Raw genomic sequence first — 15,982 nt, forward strand, 5'->3', positions numbered from 1 at the left:
ATTGAACAAGCCATCGCTACTAGGTCCTTGCAGTGAATGGAGCCAGGAGCCAGGGATCAAGTGTGTACCTGCGTGTGCGTGTGCGTGTGTGTGATATAGTATAGTATGAGGTAAGGAGGTAGGGCAGAGAGGACAGTCATTCCGAGGCCAGAGGGTTCCCAGCAGTGGTAAAAGAGCTGGCTGTGGTGATCAGCACGAGTGGGTGAGCGATGGTTGGCGCGGACCTCTGCCCGGAACTGCGCCCAGTAGGTCAGCCCGGGGCGACCCAGCGCGGCGGGCGGAGGCGGAGACGGAGGCCGAGCGGCCAGCAAGCGGGTGCGCCCGGCTTCGTCGCGCGGTGACGGCGGCCATGGCTGGAAGCGAGCCCCGCGGAGCCGGCTCGCCGCCGCCCGCCAGCGACTGGGGCCGCCTGGAGGCCGCCATCCTGAGCGGCTGGAGGACCTTCTGGCATTCGGTGGGCAAGGAGCGGGCGGCGCGGACGGTCTCCCGGGAGGAGGCGGAGGAGGAGACCAGCGCGCTGACGCGGCTGCCGGTAAGCCAGCCCAGAGCGCAGGCCAGCCACTTCCGGGTGTGTGCTCGCCTGGAAGGACAGTGCCCAGAGTCGCCTGGACGTTGACTCTTGGTGTCCCCCAGCCAGCCAGGGTCGCCCCCCACGTCTTACACTAGTGACCAGCGAGATCGCCCACAGATTGTCAGCGGTCCAAATAGGATATCTGGAAATCTGTTTTAAGGAAACGGGTTAGCTTGGGAAAGCATCCCACTGTCTCTGTTCTGCACATCCTATCTTCAGTCCCAGGCTCAGTGTATTCCAGTTATCGCCTGGAGCAAGCAAGTTTCACACGCCTTAAACGACAAAACTACCACGTAATTGAAAAATAAACGAAGTTACAAGGGCCCCAGGTTAGAAGAGATCACAAGAAGAGTGCATATCATTTAAAGTTTCAGAGAAAGATCAGAAAATAAAGAGATCATACATTGTTATTACATTTCTTTTATCTCAGTTGGATTATTGGTGCGTCCCACTGACATTCATTCCAAATGAAAACCCCCCAAGCTTCTTACCTGTGTCCTTTGAAACGGATTAATAGACTATATGGAGAAATTCAGATGACAGATTCACACACTTTCATTTGATCTAGTGGTTAAAAATCAGAAAAATTTGCACTCGATAACACGTTTATTCTGAGAAAGAAATTATTAACTGGTATATCAAAATACCCACAGAAAGAAAAATATGGAAGTTGTTATTTTGCTTGAAAGACAAGGCCTTGAACTTTCAAGAATGTTTCATATGTGTTAGGAATTAAAATGTTGAGTTTTTATTTTCCTCTGGATGGAAGGAAAATAAAATAGACTTAGTATGAAGAATGACTCGCTCAGTTGCCCTTTAAGAGCAATTCCTTGTTGATTATCTAAGCTGTGCTCCTTTTCTTACGTGCTGTTGCCTCTGTTTCAGATTGATGTGCAGCTGTATATCCTGTCATTCCTTTCACCCCATGATCTGTGCCAGCTGGGAAGCACAGACCGTTACTGGAATGAAACCGTGAGAGACCCGATCCTCTGGAGATATTTTCTCTTGCGGGACCTCCCTTCTTGGTCTTCTGTTGATTGGAAGTCACTTCCGGATCTAGAGATCTTAAAAAAGCCCATATCTGAGGTCACCAACAGCACGTGTTTTGATTACATGAAGGTGTGAGTATCAATTTCTGTGAATTAGCAGGAGGTGCTAAATCTCACACTAAGTAGTCCACGCTAGTTCCAACACTGCTGCTGCTTTGCTGCATGGAATTTGACTAAATGGCGCCTTTAAGAAAGTTATGGGTTGAGCTAATTGACTTTTTTCATAAGACTCTTACAGCTTTAACCTTTTGTTATTTCCCTGTGGTGACCAACCGGTTTTCAATTAATTATATGTGATACAGTTGGCACGAAAGAGGACATTTCTTAAAATTCTCATAATATTTCTAATATGTTTGTTTTGTTAAATTACAAATGCCATAACCAGAGAAGGAATGTCCAGAGATCAGAAAACAATTCTTTTTGGCTGGGAAGAAAACCATTTTTGAGACTTTTTTTTAAAAATTACTTTTATTTATTGTGTGTTTGTGTGGGTGGACACACACATGCTATGGTACATATGGAGGTCAGAGGACGACCTTTGGGAGTCCATCCTCTCCTTCCACCATATGGGTCCCTGGGATCAAACTCAGATCGTCAGGCTTGGCCACATTTACCTGCTGAGCCGTCATAGCTTCTTCCACATGGTCTTTATTTTGCTAATTTTCAATGAGGTATATTTGGGCCTCTCTGTGTATTTATTTAGTGTTGTGAATGAATTGTTGCTTTGAAGACCATGAAAGGAGTGTTTAAGAAGTTTGATATTAGTAGCTTTAGTGATATTTTAAAATTTCTGGGGTTTAACACTAAATATCTGTAGTCCATCTTTATTGTGGGAACTCTAAATCTTAACATTATTGACATTTTGGAGCAGTTGTAGGGGACTATCCTGGAAACTGTAGAATGTATGGCAGCATCTCTGGTTCTGCTAAGTTGATGCTGGTAGCACAGCCTCCGCTTCCCCAGATGTGAAGATAAGGTTGTCCAAACATTGCCACATACTCTAGGATGAGGGATAAAAATCTTTCTCAGGAAGAGAATAGTTACTCTTCTATATAATTACTTCCAGCTATTCAAACAAATATTGGTGTTTCATGAAAGAAACTAAATAAAAGATAAGAAGGTAAAGAACATCTTCCTCGGGGAGGGTTCTGTAACTTCATGATTACTCCCACTCTCTAGCACTTTGTGTTTTCCTTGCCGTGACACTCTGCATACATGTTATAACGGTGCCCCCCACCAACTGTCTGGTAGGGTTGAAACTATAATCTCGATAATGCTATGCCTTGCAATGACTCAATAAGTGATATATTCTCAAATGAACAAAAGTTAAATGTTTTCTGTTTTATTTTCTAATTCTGACAATTTTCTGCAGTTATAAAATGTGCTGTCCATATACAAGAAGAGCCTCGAAAGCCAGCCGTCCTGTGTATGGAGCTGTTACCTCTTTCTTACACTCATTGATCATTCAGAACGAACCCCGATTTGCTATGTTTGGACCAGGCTTGGAAGAATTGAACACATCTTTGGTGTTGAGTTTGATGTCTTCTGAGGAACTTTGCCCAGCTGCTGGTTTGCCTCATAGACAGATTGATGGTAATTTAATTTTCATGTTAATATACAATACATAGTAATTCTAGCACTAGGAGCTTGATGTTAGTGTTAAAGGATGGACATTTCTAAAATTAAATCTTGTAATGAAATACAGAAATTGGTGAATGAACTCCCTGGTCCCACTAAGTGGGAAAAAATTAATATAAGAAGTATATTTTTCTTAATTTCTCAAATTTGTATAACTTAGAATTTAATATGTTAAAATAAGTTACTGTGTTTTAACAGTCCATATTGTGTTTATAATAAGAACAATTTGTCAAGAAAAGCCATTGAACATCTGTTTGCCAATTATTTTTTATACATGTTGGGATTTTTAAAAGAGAACTGTATTATCACCTCCTCTCTACAGAAAAAAGAACAACAAAAAACAAACAAATAAAGAGAAAACAACCCACAAAACAGTATGTGACCTTTGGTGAGGTGAGAAAATGTCATAAACAGGAGTAGCAATGCAATGTAAGATACACTTTACTCACTATACGGCATAGATTCGGAGATTTAGAACAAATCTTGGTCCTCCATGGAGACAGTGGCTCTAAGTGAGGCCACAGACAAGTATTGAGGTAATTAGAATATGATCAGTTAGTTTCTGAACAGAAGCATAAGAATCAAAGAAGGCTGCACATTGAAGAAGATATCAGCTAAGACTCATCAGTATTAACTGTATTCTCTTAAAACAAGAAGGGTAAAAACACAAAGTTCTGAAGTGTCTATAAATCTAGGAAGAGCAGATCTAGGTAAACAACAACAACAGCACTTGGAATGCATAAGTATGTGAAAACTGTTGAAGAAATTTCATCAGAGGGCTGAGGGGATCAAGATTTCACTTTAGAAAAGTCTACTCTGGCTCCTGAGTAAAAAACTGGTTAGAAGGGCCTAAAGAAACTGCTATAATCTATGATTAAAATATATATGAAAGGAGTCATTGAATGAAAAAGAATGAATTGAGGATGAAAATTGATGCAATTAACTGTTAGTAATGATTATGTAATAAGGATAGCAGATTTCTGTTTTGTGGTTTCTGTTGGGTTTAAAGTCATTCACTAGGGTAAGGAATAACCAGAGGAGAATGACTTTTGTGGCTATTGCTTTTTTCTTTTCTGTTTTCTTTTTTTGGTTTTCTGAGTGGCTATTGCTTTTGGTGGCAGGAGCTAGAGCTCTTGTCAGTTTTATTTTTACTTGTATCTGTAATGACAGACTTATCATAGGTTCCACACTATGGTGGTTTGAATGAACGTGGCCTCGATAGGCTCATGTATTTGAATCCTTGGCCCCCAGTTGGTAGAACTGTTTGGTAAGAATTAAGAGATGTGGCTCTTTTTTGAGGAGGTGCATCACTAAGGGAGGGTTTTGAGGTCTCAAAAGCTCTCACACCATTCCTAGTTAGCCCTCCCTCTGCCTTGTGCTTGTGGCTCAGATGTAAGCTCTCAGCAACTGCTACAGACTCTAACCCTTTAGAATCAGGAGCCCCCAAATTAAGTGCTTTCTTTTTATTTTATTTTATTTTATTTTTTATTTTTTTGTGGTTTTCGAGACAGGGTTTCTTTTTAGCTTTGGAGCCTGTCCTGGAACTAACTCCTGTAGATCAGGCTGGCCTCGAACTCACAGAGATCCTCTGCCTCTGCCTTCTGAGTGCTGGGATTAAAGGCATGTGCCACCACCGCCCATCTTTAAGTGCTTTCTTTTATAAGTTACCTTAGTCATGGTGTTTTGACATAGCAGTCGAAAAGTAGCTCACACACACACACACACACACACACACACACACACACACACACATGTTAAATGAATGGCTTGCAGATTATGTGTCCAGATCAGAGCAAGATCTGAAGAAATTAACATTTTGGAGTCATAGACAGTTCAGGTTCCCATGGACTTGGAAGTTTAGGAGGCTAGAGAGAAAGATAGTGAGCTGCAAGCTGAAGTCTGCAAAAGGGGAGGGGATGATCATGATGGCAAAGCTGAGGATGAAGAGACTGCTCTCCAGCTGAACGGTGTCTTTTTCAGATGGAACTATTCCAGATGGTTCTTGAGTAATGGTTTGGACAAGTCATTGGAAGTAGAGAGATCAGCCCACTTCTTCACTATAGGGTACGAGGAAATAAGCAGTTCTGATAGCTGCGAGTCCATGGCACGACAAGTATTACCTAAGGCAGGCCAGTTTCAGGAAAACCCTTCAGAAGAAGCCAGAAGATACGAGGAAATTCGACAGTTGTGAAATGGCAATTACATTCTCCTTACAGTGACTTAAGTGATTGCTTGAAAATGCCAGTCTACTAGCTCAGAGGGCAATATGGATTGCATAATAAGCTGGACTCCAGTTAGGTGTGTTGAATGGATAATTTCTGGAAATTAAACTGGTAAAAACAAAGCAGAAATGTCTGGTTCTCTTTCCATGTGCTTTCTGTGAAATAACATGGCTGGAGGCTAGAGGATCATGTGACTTGGGATAGTTATATTTTAAATAGTACCCACAAGTCCAAATCTATACAAGGTATGCTTAGAACGGTGTGATGTAACATACCTTATTTAAGTAGAAGTCAAGAGTTTGGGGAATGAAAGTTTGGGGAATTGGAGTAGTCTCTAATGAGTTAAGTAGAAACAGACGATGTCAATTTGTTTGTATATCTGGAAGCCCATGGCTTTGTAGAGAAGAGAAACCCTTAGCTAAGTAAGGTATCTACTGTTGCAGGAAAGGCTCGTTAAAGCAAGAGAATTTAGAGGACTGGTTGAAAGAAATTACAGGTTGTTAATTTTTACTAAACAGAGACTGGCCACAGAGAGAAGTGCACAGATGGAAGGGGACAAGTTTCTAGCAAGAACTAGAGCTATGGAACCAGGGATGTTTCCAGGAGGCCAAAAAATGCATTGCTCATTAACAAAACCCCCACCACCAACAAAACAGAAGAGGCCAAGAAAGGGGTAGCAAAAGTTTTGGGTGACTCAGACACACAGAAGTAAGAAGCCAATAGTTAGCAAACTAAGGGTATCAAATATTAGACCTCAGGCAATCCTCACAGGAATCCCTAGGAAGTATAGGTTATTTCACTTTTGTGGCAAGCTTAGGATTCCAATCTGTACCGCTCTAATTCCAAATTTCAGCATCTATGGTTCTGGCTCAGTTTCTACGGCATTTCTAATGCTGCACCTCATGTTTGTGAACGGTTTCTCAGACGGGAAGAAGGGGATCTCCACTGAGTATATACATGGGTTATAAGACCAGTGGAAATGTAAGATATGAATAGGAGGTATGTTGAGGATAAATAGAAGTAGTCGCCATGCCCCAGCTGCTACTGTGATGCTTGTCACGTTGCCTGGAGGCTGGAAAGTCAGGATGCACTCAGTGCTCTCTGTATCTGTGCTGTCAAAGTTCATACAACTTGCTCTCCTCATCACAGGCATGGCAGTTTATCCCAAAGTTGCATGTAACATGCTACTTTTCTTCCCCTCCACTGCATAAATCTTTCAGTGGAATTTTTAAGTGTTTTTTATTATTGGCTTGTTTGTATAACAGACTTTCTCATGTAGGTATTGGATCTGGAGTCAATTTTCAGTTGAGCAATCAACATAAATTCAACATCCTGATATTATATTCGACTACCAGGTAAGGCTGCCTGAAACATCAGCAGCAGAACATCTACTGCAGAGGGATGGGACCTGTCTCATGTCTTTTTCTTATATACGTGTATATTTTCTTCTTGCAGGAAGGAGAGAGACAGAGCAAGGGAAGAGCACACAAGCACCGTTAACAAGATGTTCAGCCTACAGAGTGAAGGCAATGAACAAGGAAGCCGCTACAGTGTGATCCCACAGATTCAGAAGGTGTGTGAGGTTGTAGATGGCTTCATCTATGTGGCAAACGCCGAAGCTCATAAGCGTAAGCATTCTTATATTTCTTCTCCAAGGTGCTACTACAGCATTCTTTGTAAAATAAATAATCATATTTTTACAGCACCACAATACTACAACAGTTGGATTTTACCACTGTGATTTTCTGGCCATTACTGTCACTAGTGTTAGTGTTAGGACTACATGGGCACTTCTTAGCATGCCACACTGTGATCCATAGATTTTGCCCGTTATCTAGGATGTCAGGTTTCTATAAACCACAGAGTCCTGATATGTGCCTAAGCTTGATTCGATAGGCACATTTTTATATAGCCGACATTTTAAAATTACTGATGCTTTCTTTGCCTCTGATATATTCAAATAATTGAAGTAGATAACTGAAAATTTATTGGTTTATTCTTACCCATGCTGTAGAGAGGTGTGGGGATAGGGTGTTAGTTGTGTAGATTAAAGTTAAGTTAATTAAATCAGTGGGTTCATAACACTCTCCATATACTCTGAATAATTGTCACTGACATTGTTTTGGTATGACATTGCTGTCATTGAATCTTGAACCAGTATTATAACTTCCTCCCAATCCTCTGTGTACAAGATAAAATATAACTATACAATAAATGATTTATTATGCATATTGCTTGTATATAATATGCACATGATACATATGTCATAGTTATTTAATATGTTGATTTTAATTTACAGTGAATTTATTTCTCTGCCAATCTGTTAAGTTTTGGATGCCATGATGGATAATAACAAATAAGTGAAAACATAGAATACAAAAAATAATCTATATCTACTTACTGATTTTTTCCCCATAAAGTTCAGCTAGAATTTCATGACAAGCTTAGTGGTAGGATAGGAGACCTCTGGTCTTTTGTGAAAGAGGCATGTCTTCATCTGCTGCTATTCTGGTGAGAGGGGGCCCTATTTTCTTTATCTTTTTCTCAAATGAAACCGTAGCTTTCTATCGGCAGTGATAGGATGAGAAATGCCCCTGCCGCTTACTCCGGCGGAGACTGACCACTCCTGAGAGAAGTGCACAAACAAATGCTTCTCGCCTGAGCACAGAAGTAGGAATGGAGTGTGAAGCAAGTATTCTTTTGTTCTCTGATTCTGTGGAGGGGAAGGATGTTTTCATAGAAGACCTTTCTACCAGTACAGGGCAGAATTCTGTAGTCACCAAGAACACTTCCAGGGGCTGGAGAGATGGCTCAGAGGTTAAGAGCACTGGCTGTTCTTCCGGAGGTCCTGAGTTCAATTCCCAGCAACCACATGGTGGCTCACAACCATCTGTACTGAGATCTGGTGCCCTCCTCTGGCGTGCGGGCATACATAGAGGCAGAATGTGGTATACATAATAAATAAATCTTAAAAAAAACCAAAATGGTCCATCAGACACAGCACTGCACAATCCAGGCTAGCCCAGGCCAGCCAGGGCTGCAGAGTGAGACCTTATTAAATAAAGAAAAGAAAAAAAAAGAACACTTCCACTGTTGATGATCAGGGGCATCCCCTCCTAAGACTGAAGCTGGTGTGTAAAATCTGAGCCTGGACCTCACAAGGTAGCCTGGGCTGGCCTTGAACTTACAACATTTACTCTGCCTCATTCTCCTGATTGCGAGTATTACAAGTGTATCATACCGATCATACCTAACTGCAGAGAATTTGAATCCTCTGTGTTGGCACTAACTATAGCAATAGAGGCCAAATCTACCAGTGACAGACTAGTTTGATTCTAACCAGTATGTTAATGGCCTAACAGTCAAAGGAAAATGCCTGCTCTAAGAGTCTGTCCTCTTTATCTCCGTCTCTAACTGCTTTTCCAAATAAAATGCCTAGCATTAAATCTGAAAGTTCTTAGGCAGAAAAAGAAACAGTGCCTTGTATCTATAGTCTAAGATTCTTGGCAGGCTGATATAGGAGAATGGTCTGGGATTTTGTTTACCGCATGCTGTAGTATTTCTTTATGGCATTATCAAAATTTCTATCTTTGAAAGACAGTTTAATACAATTTTTTGGCAGAACAATAAATAAATCTCAGAAATAAAGATATCTTATTGTGTTTAACTTCTGGTAAAAATTTAATTCTTTTGTGTGCTATTTTTAAGTATAGTTACTTTTAGAGTAATTATATGTAATGCAAATTACATATTTTTAACTTAAATTCCTTAGGACATGAATGGCAAGATGAATTTTCTCGTATTATGGCCATGACAGATCCAGCTTTTGGATCTTCAGGAAGACCACTGCTGGTTTTATCTTGTACTTCTCAAGTGGATGTAAAAAGAATGCCCTGTTTTTATTTAGCTCATGAGCTGCGTCTCAGCCTTCTAACCCACCCGTGGATGGTAAGGTCCTAACTACTTTGGTGACAAAGAATTGATTTTTATTGTACTTTCTGTTGTAAGTATTTATTTACACAGGTGTACATGTATGCTTGCATGTATGTCTTTTTGAGCTTTCTTTTATGGTAACAAAATAGCTAAGACAATAACTTAAAAAAGGAAGAAGGGCATATATTCTCTCAGTTTTTAATGTTTTAGCTCATGATCAGTTGACCATCCTGATTCTGAGGCTGTGTCAAGGTATCATCATACTACGAACACGTGATAGAGGAAACCTCTGTTTTAGAGCAAAAGAGGAAAAGAAAGAGGATGGGACTGAGATCCCAGGATGACCTTCAAGGAACATCCCAAGTGACCTCCCAGAAGTCACCACTTCTTGAAAGTTCCACTGCTCCCTAACAGCAGTATGGTGTGGGATCGAGTCCCTGACACCCAGAACTTTAGGGGACACAATTAGAATGATAGCATTTGTTTTTTTTAAAATGAACTGCCACTCTAAAGTGATTTTTAAGGGCTTGATTGATGGGTGGTAATAAATTTGACTTGGTGACCTGTTCCTTACTCACCTCTCCTATTGTAGGAACAGTAAGACAGTAACTGGGAGAGGTTGTAAGGACCCCATTCCTGTGCTTTCTCAGCACCAGTGTGTATGTTTTAAGAATCTTAGGCTGAGTAGCATTCCTCATGTTAAAATACAGATCATTGCGGGTGAGGATGTTGCTCAGTGGTGAAGTACCTACCCAAAATACAGGAGACCCAAGGGTTTGGTGCCCACCACCACTGAAAATGTACACCTCATCTCATAGGGTAGTGCTTTAAATTTTATTTGAATAATAAAATCTTTTTTCAAATGATAGTTGGCATGAAACAGCACAGATATATTGTTTGTAAGAGTCTCTATTGGTCTATTGTTTTTATTTGCATCTATTATTATTATTATTATTATTATTACTTTTGAGACAGAGCTTCTCTGTGTAGCTCTAACTATCCTGGTATTTGCTATGTAGATCAGGCTGGTCTTGAATTCATAGAAATCTACCTGCCTCTGCTTCTGCCTCTGCCTCCCAAGTGCTGGTATTAAAGATCTTCCTTTTTTCCCCAATCTACCTAAAGGTGTGTTGATTCTGTTTAAAATCCAGGAAAAAAAACTGTTTATCCTTTGTGATTTTAAAATTATGATTTCATTTATTCTTACTGTTTTCTTGGTTGTTTCTTCACATCTCATAGTATGGTGTTGATTTTGCCCTGATTTCCCTAAGCCCTTGAGATACATTGTTAGCTTGTGCATTTGAAATCTTATTTATTAACGAGGCTTGGGCCCCAAGTACGCCCTACTTCTGAAATCGTGTGTGCATGTGTACGCATTTGTGTGTGTGTGCATGTTTCAATATAGGTATTTGTTGCTCCAGTTTGCCTTTTTGTACTGTGTTTGCTGTATCCCATATATTTGGTACATTTTCCTCATTTTTATTTGTCTTTCTAACTTATCCATTGGCCAATTGTTTGTTTAATAGCATGTAAAGTCTATCTGTTTGCCCATTTCTAACTTTCTGTTGTTGTTATTTCTAGTTTTATTCTGCATTTGACCATAAAAATACATATGATTTTTCTACGTCATTGTTACCATTGCTAAAGATTTTGTGGTCTAAAATAATGTCTATTCTAAAGAATGTCCTAATCTATGTTGGAAAAAAGTGTATATTCTAAAGCTTTTGGATAATGTCTGTTAGGTCCATTCGGGTCTGGTTAGCTTTGCAATATGTCATGTTTACTAGTTTACTGGTTAGGTTCATTAAAGAGTGTTTTAGTTAGTTTTATTTTTTTGTTTGTTTTGTTTTTCAAGACAGGGTTTCTCTGTAGCTTTGGGGCTGAGTTTTAGTTTTTAAAGTAGATCCTTTGGAGAAATGTGCAAGAAGCCTGTCCCTCCCATTTCTAGAGCTGAGTACTAGGGAATAAGACACACACTGAAGTGGTTAGAAGATCACTTATTTACACGATTGCTCCCAGTGATAGTGCTTGAAAAATTAATGTCTAAAGAAATGCCACTCATCCTAGGATTCTGGTTTGAACTGACAGCATCCTCTCTCATCTGCTCACAGGTCCAGGATATGGAGGCTGAAACTCTGACGGGATTTTTGAATGGCATTGAGTGGATTCTTGAGGAAGTAGAATCTAAGCGTGCAAAATGATGTTCCCTTTGGACCTTGGGAAACCACAGGGCAGGACTTAGGTGTTTCTCATCCATCCTGTTCCTGCTTTTCTGTAGGAGGGTTTCACACTGGACAGCTGCAGATGCCATGGTTCTGACTTTACCATAAATCAGTTTCAATCCTACTACTTTCCCCCAAAATGAACTCTCATATTTTTGATAACTTTTATATTTTCTGTCTTTTTGAAAATATTAAATTCTGAAAAACAAAAGCTGTGGTTCTCTCATTCCTCACAGTTTCTCTGTTTTACCATCAAGTTTGCCCTGATGGCAAATAGCTTTTCATAGGATCTTTTCAGGGACTCATTAACTGGTTATGGGAAAAAAGGTTTTAATCTATTCTCAATAAAGACACTAGTTATGAAAATTTCAGAACTGCATTAATATGGCCCAAACCCCTGTTCTTTTTTGAGAGAATAGAAAGAATATTATGTTATATCTGTTATTGCTTCAGTGAAAATTAGTTTTTCCTGGAAGTTGTGTTCAAATAATTTTAAATATGTGAGTACTGAATCCTGACTCATGAAGAAAATACCCCAGAAATTTACTGGTGTTATACTACCTCACCAAATGCTCGTGTTTTGCAGAGGAAATGGCCTACCACGTGTTGGAACTGGGGAATTTTAAGATAATAGTGAAAGAAATATAAATGTTGCTATATGGTTCTGTATTTAAATGCATTTTTGTGTGTGTGTGTGTGGAGAAAGTTGTAACATACATATAGTCATATTCTTTCTAAATATTCAGGTGACTGTCATTTCCTGTCAAGAGATTCCTAAGTGGACTAACTTGTTGAGCAGGATTTTCCTGAGATAACACATTTACCCATGAATCCATTGATCTCATGAGTAGCTTCAACCCACTCATGAAAGCAGCTCCCAAATTGGCTTTAAAAGATCCCATTTGCTTCTACCTCTTAATATTCTACACAAGGAATTAAATTCAACTCGTGCTTCCGAAAGGACAGATTGTATTAAAATCACAGCCATGGTATTTTTCTTGGCTTTAGTTGAAGGAGCAGAGACACAGAGAAGTGGGGAATTCTATTAACATTCCAAGTCCCAAGTCTAAGTGGGAGGACGTGAGACATGGAAACTGCAGATGCCTTCACCTAAGTTAAAAAGTTACGAGTTATTGCAATGTTAATCGAGAAATCAATTTCCTGGTGCTGTTGAGATGACTCAGCATGGAAAATACGGACAAGCTGAGGTAGATCCTGTGTTAGTTACTTCCCTGTTTCTATGATAAGACACCCCAACCAAGGTATCTTATAAAAGAAAGAATTTACTTTGGGGGGGGTTCATGATTCCGGAATGTTGGTCCATGTCATCAAGACAGGAGACGTGGCAGCAGGCAGGCAGGCATAGTTGGTATAGGGCAGTAGCTGGAACCTCACATCTTGATTCACAAACATGAGGCGGGAAGAGAGCTAATTGGGAAATGGCATGGAAATCAAAATCCACCCCTGGTGACAAACTTTCTCCTACAAAGCCACACCTGCTAGCCTTTCCCAAATGTTTCCATAAACTGGAGATCAAGCGTTCAAATATACAAACATTTGTGTGTGTGTGTGGGGGGGGGCGCGTTATCATCCAAACACCACACATCTCCTGAACCTACACTAGAATCAAATCCCCAAAGTTGTCCTCTGATCTCTACATGTGTGCAGTGGCATGTATGCATATATGAGCATGTATATGCTTGTGAAGAAACACACTCACACAGTAATAACTTCTAAAGTCAATTTCTTGGACTCTGTTATGGCTCACTAAACTCACATTAGGGCAGTTTAGGGGATGAAGTAAATAATCAGCTAGGCATGGTGCCTCTGGTGTTGACAGTGACCTTGTTCAAATCCCAGTGATTCCAGTTATCCATCTAACCATGTAAGTCCCTTAAACTCTGAGTGCTAGTTTTCTCTTGTACAGAATGGGGATCGCTCTATTTGCCTCGGAGTTGAATTTTAGCTCCACCAAGAACTAGATACTCAATTTATTTCCTGTGAGAAGGTCTTTGTTGTGTCCAGAGTCTGGACTCCCCAAACCACCAAGCATCCAGATTTAATACAAAATCAGAATCTTGTTTGTTTCTTTGTTTTTCGAGGCAAGGTTTCTCTTCAGCTTTGGAATCTGTCCTGGAACTAGCTCTTGTAGACCAGGCTGGTGTTGAACTCACAGAGATTCACCTACCTCTGCCTCCCAAGTGCTGGGATTAAAGGCATGTGCCACGACTGCCCAGCTTCAAGGTGTCTTTTTAATTATGGGTTAACTCGTGTCTTCCATCAGTCTGTCTGATACAGCAGGCAGAGTAGGAGGAACCCGAGCTGCGTTAGGGCACTGGGGCAGGGTATATATTGAGGGTAGAACAAGGGGGTCATCACAGGGCCTGCTAGTTGCATAGTAACAGTGTCAGGATTGGCACATCTCCAGGCTGGGGGAAGCTGTCCTGAACTGACTGGTCAGTTGCAGCTGCAAAACAGTTGCCCTACTTGGAGTTATGGCCGTGGTGGTGGTGTGGTGGTTGTGTGGTGGTGGTGTGGTGGTTGTGTGGTGGTGGTGGTGGGCCAGTTACTGCATTCCATCATCAAATCAGTAAGGCACATCCAGAGTCGCCAGCTAACTTCTGATCCTCCCAGCAGTTAGGGCAAGGTTGGGCAAAGTTGGGCAAGGTCGGGCAAGGTCGAGGGCTCAGCACATTCTGCTGAGTCAGAGGCCTAGTCTTGCTAGGTCTGTCCTGGCTGCCAAAGGAAGGGGTGCTGGGTTAGGGTCTGGGCCCTTCAGTCTTCACTTTGCTGTTAACTTAAGTTTTTAAGTGTTTTGTATACATACATATATATGTATGTACATATATATTTTTTAAACAGGGTTTCTCTGTGGAGCCCTAGCTGTCCTGGAACTTGCTCTGTAGATCAGGCTTGCCTCTGCTTCCTGAGTGCTGGGATTAAAGGTGTGTGATGACACGCCCAGCTGAGAGACTTTAATTAAGGAAGTAATAATGATCAAATGAGATCATATGGTCAAATCTAATCTAATATGACTGTTGTCCTCATAAACAATGGGACACAGCAGGGATATGGGTGAACAGAGACCAAACTCCATGAAGACACGGAAGACTGATGTTTGCCACCGAGAGACCGCGAGACGAGACAAATCTACTGATACCTTTATATACCCTTTGGGGCTGTGACAAAAGCAACTCCTGTCTCTTTAACAGTTTGAACTCTTTTGCCATGGCATCCACAGAAAATTAACTTCACAATTTAATGCTATTTTGCACTATTTTAGGCTGTTTTTTTTTTGTGCAGAAATCATACAGAAGGTCTTAATATGTAATGGTATTCAGTTTTATAACTACAATTAAAATAAGCATATGCTAAAGAAATATGGGATTTACTTCCACCAAGGAACAGTTTAATCCCTTATATTGTTGTCAAAATTATTTTTCTAAAGTCTTGATTCAATTTCGTTACTCTTTAGAACTCAGTTGCTCATCATTCCCTTTAGATAAGGCCTAAAATTAATAGTTTGATATCATGATCGGAAAAGAACAGTTTTCCCAGTGCTTCATTGCATTTAGCCGAAGGCAGAACTAGTGATTTGTGAAATTGTGATTGTTACCATAGTGAAGGACTATCAATCTGTCATTCTGAAATACATCCAGCAAAATAATCAATTCATATAACATTAGACTTCTTCATTAATAAACTTCCATTTGTAGTAATTGAAAATATGTAAGTAATAAAGTTTAGGATTTAGTTTCAGACCTACTGTGTGCCAGGCTTTGTGCAGTGTAAGGGGCTACAGAAATAATAAAACAGTGTTATAAAGCCCTCAGCACATGGGTTTTTCGGCAGTTTGGTATCAGCTGAAGTTGGACTAATTTCCAATGGTATTTAAATTAATGACAATCATAAAAAGATAATTCTACTGTACAAAAAAGTGAATTCCTCATCTGACTAGAGAGACAAGATTTTAACTTGAAATTATTGGTTTCTCTTCAAGACATGTTAAACTGATAGCAGAAGTCATGAGAATGTTGGGAGAGTCAAGGTTTTGAAAAAGGCTTTGACAATGTATGTCAAGTGCCTTAAAGCCATTGTTGTGACTTAGTAACTTATTTCTTTAAAATACACTGTAGTGATTTGAATGAAAATGACTCCCATAGCCCACAGGGAATGGCGCCATTGGGAGGTGTGGCTTTGTTGGAGGAAGTATGTCCCTTGGGGTGGGCTTTGAGGTTTCAGATACTCAACTAAGGCCCAGGGTCACCTTCTCTTCCTGCTGTCTACTGATCCAGATGTAGAACTCTTAGTAACTTCTCCAGCACTGTGTCTGTCTGCATGGTACTA

At 40.3% G+C, this 15,982-nt stretch overlaps 1 protein-coding gene across 1 annotated transcript; it reads left to right on the forward strand.

Annotated features, from left to right (window-relative positions):
- The first annotated feature begins 198 nt into the window (after nt 1-198).
- Nucleotides 199-11,846, forward strand: Fbxo4 (F-box protein 4). Its single transcript, XM_038322433.1, has 7 exons — nt 199-532; nt 1,457-1,692; nt 2,993-3,213; nt 6,760-6,835; nt 6,936-7,108; nt 9,253-9,428; nt 11,525-11,846. The coding sequence occupies exons 1-7, from the start codon at nt 350-352 to the stop codon at nt 11,612-11,614; spliced, it is 1,155 nt and encodes a 384-aa protein (XP_038178361.1). The 5' UTR covers nt 199-349; the 3' UTR covers nt 11,615-11,846.
- The last annotated feature ends 4,136 nt before the right edge of the window (nt 11,847-15,982 follow it).

This window comes from Arvicola amphibius, chromosome 3 (genome assembly GCF_903992535.2).
Source record: "Arvicola amphibius chromosome 3, mArvAmp1.2, whole genome shotgun sequence".
Taxonomy (NCBI): domain Eukaryota; kingdom Metazoa; phylum Chordata; class Mammalia; order Rodentia; family Cricetidae; genus Arvicola; species Arvicola amphibius.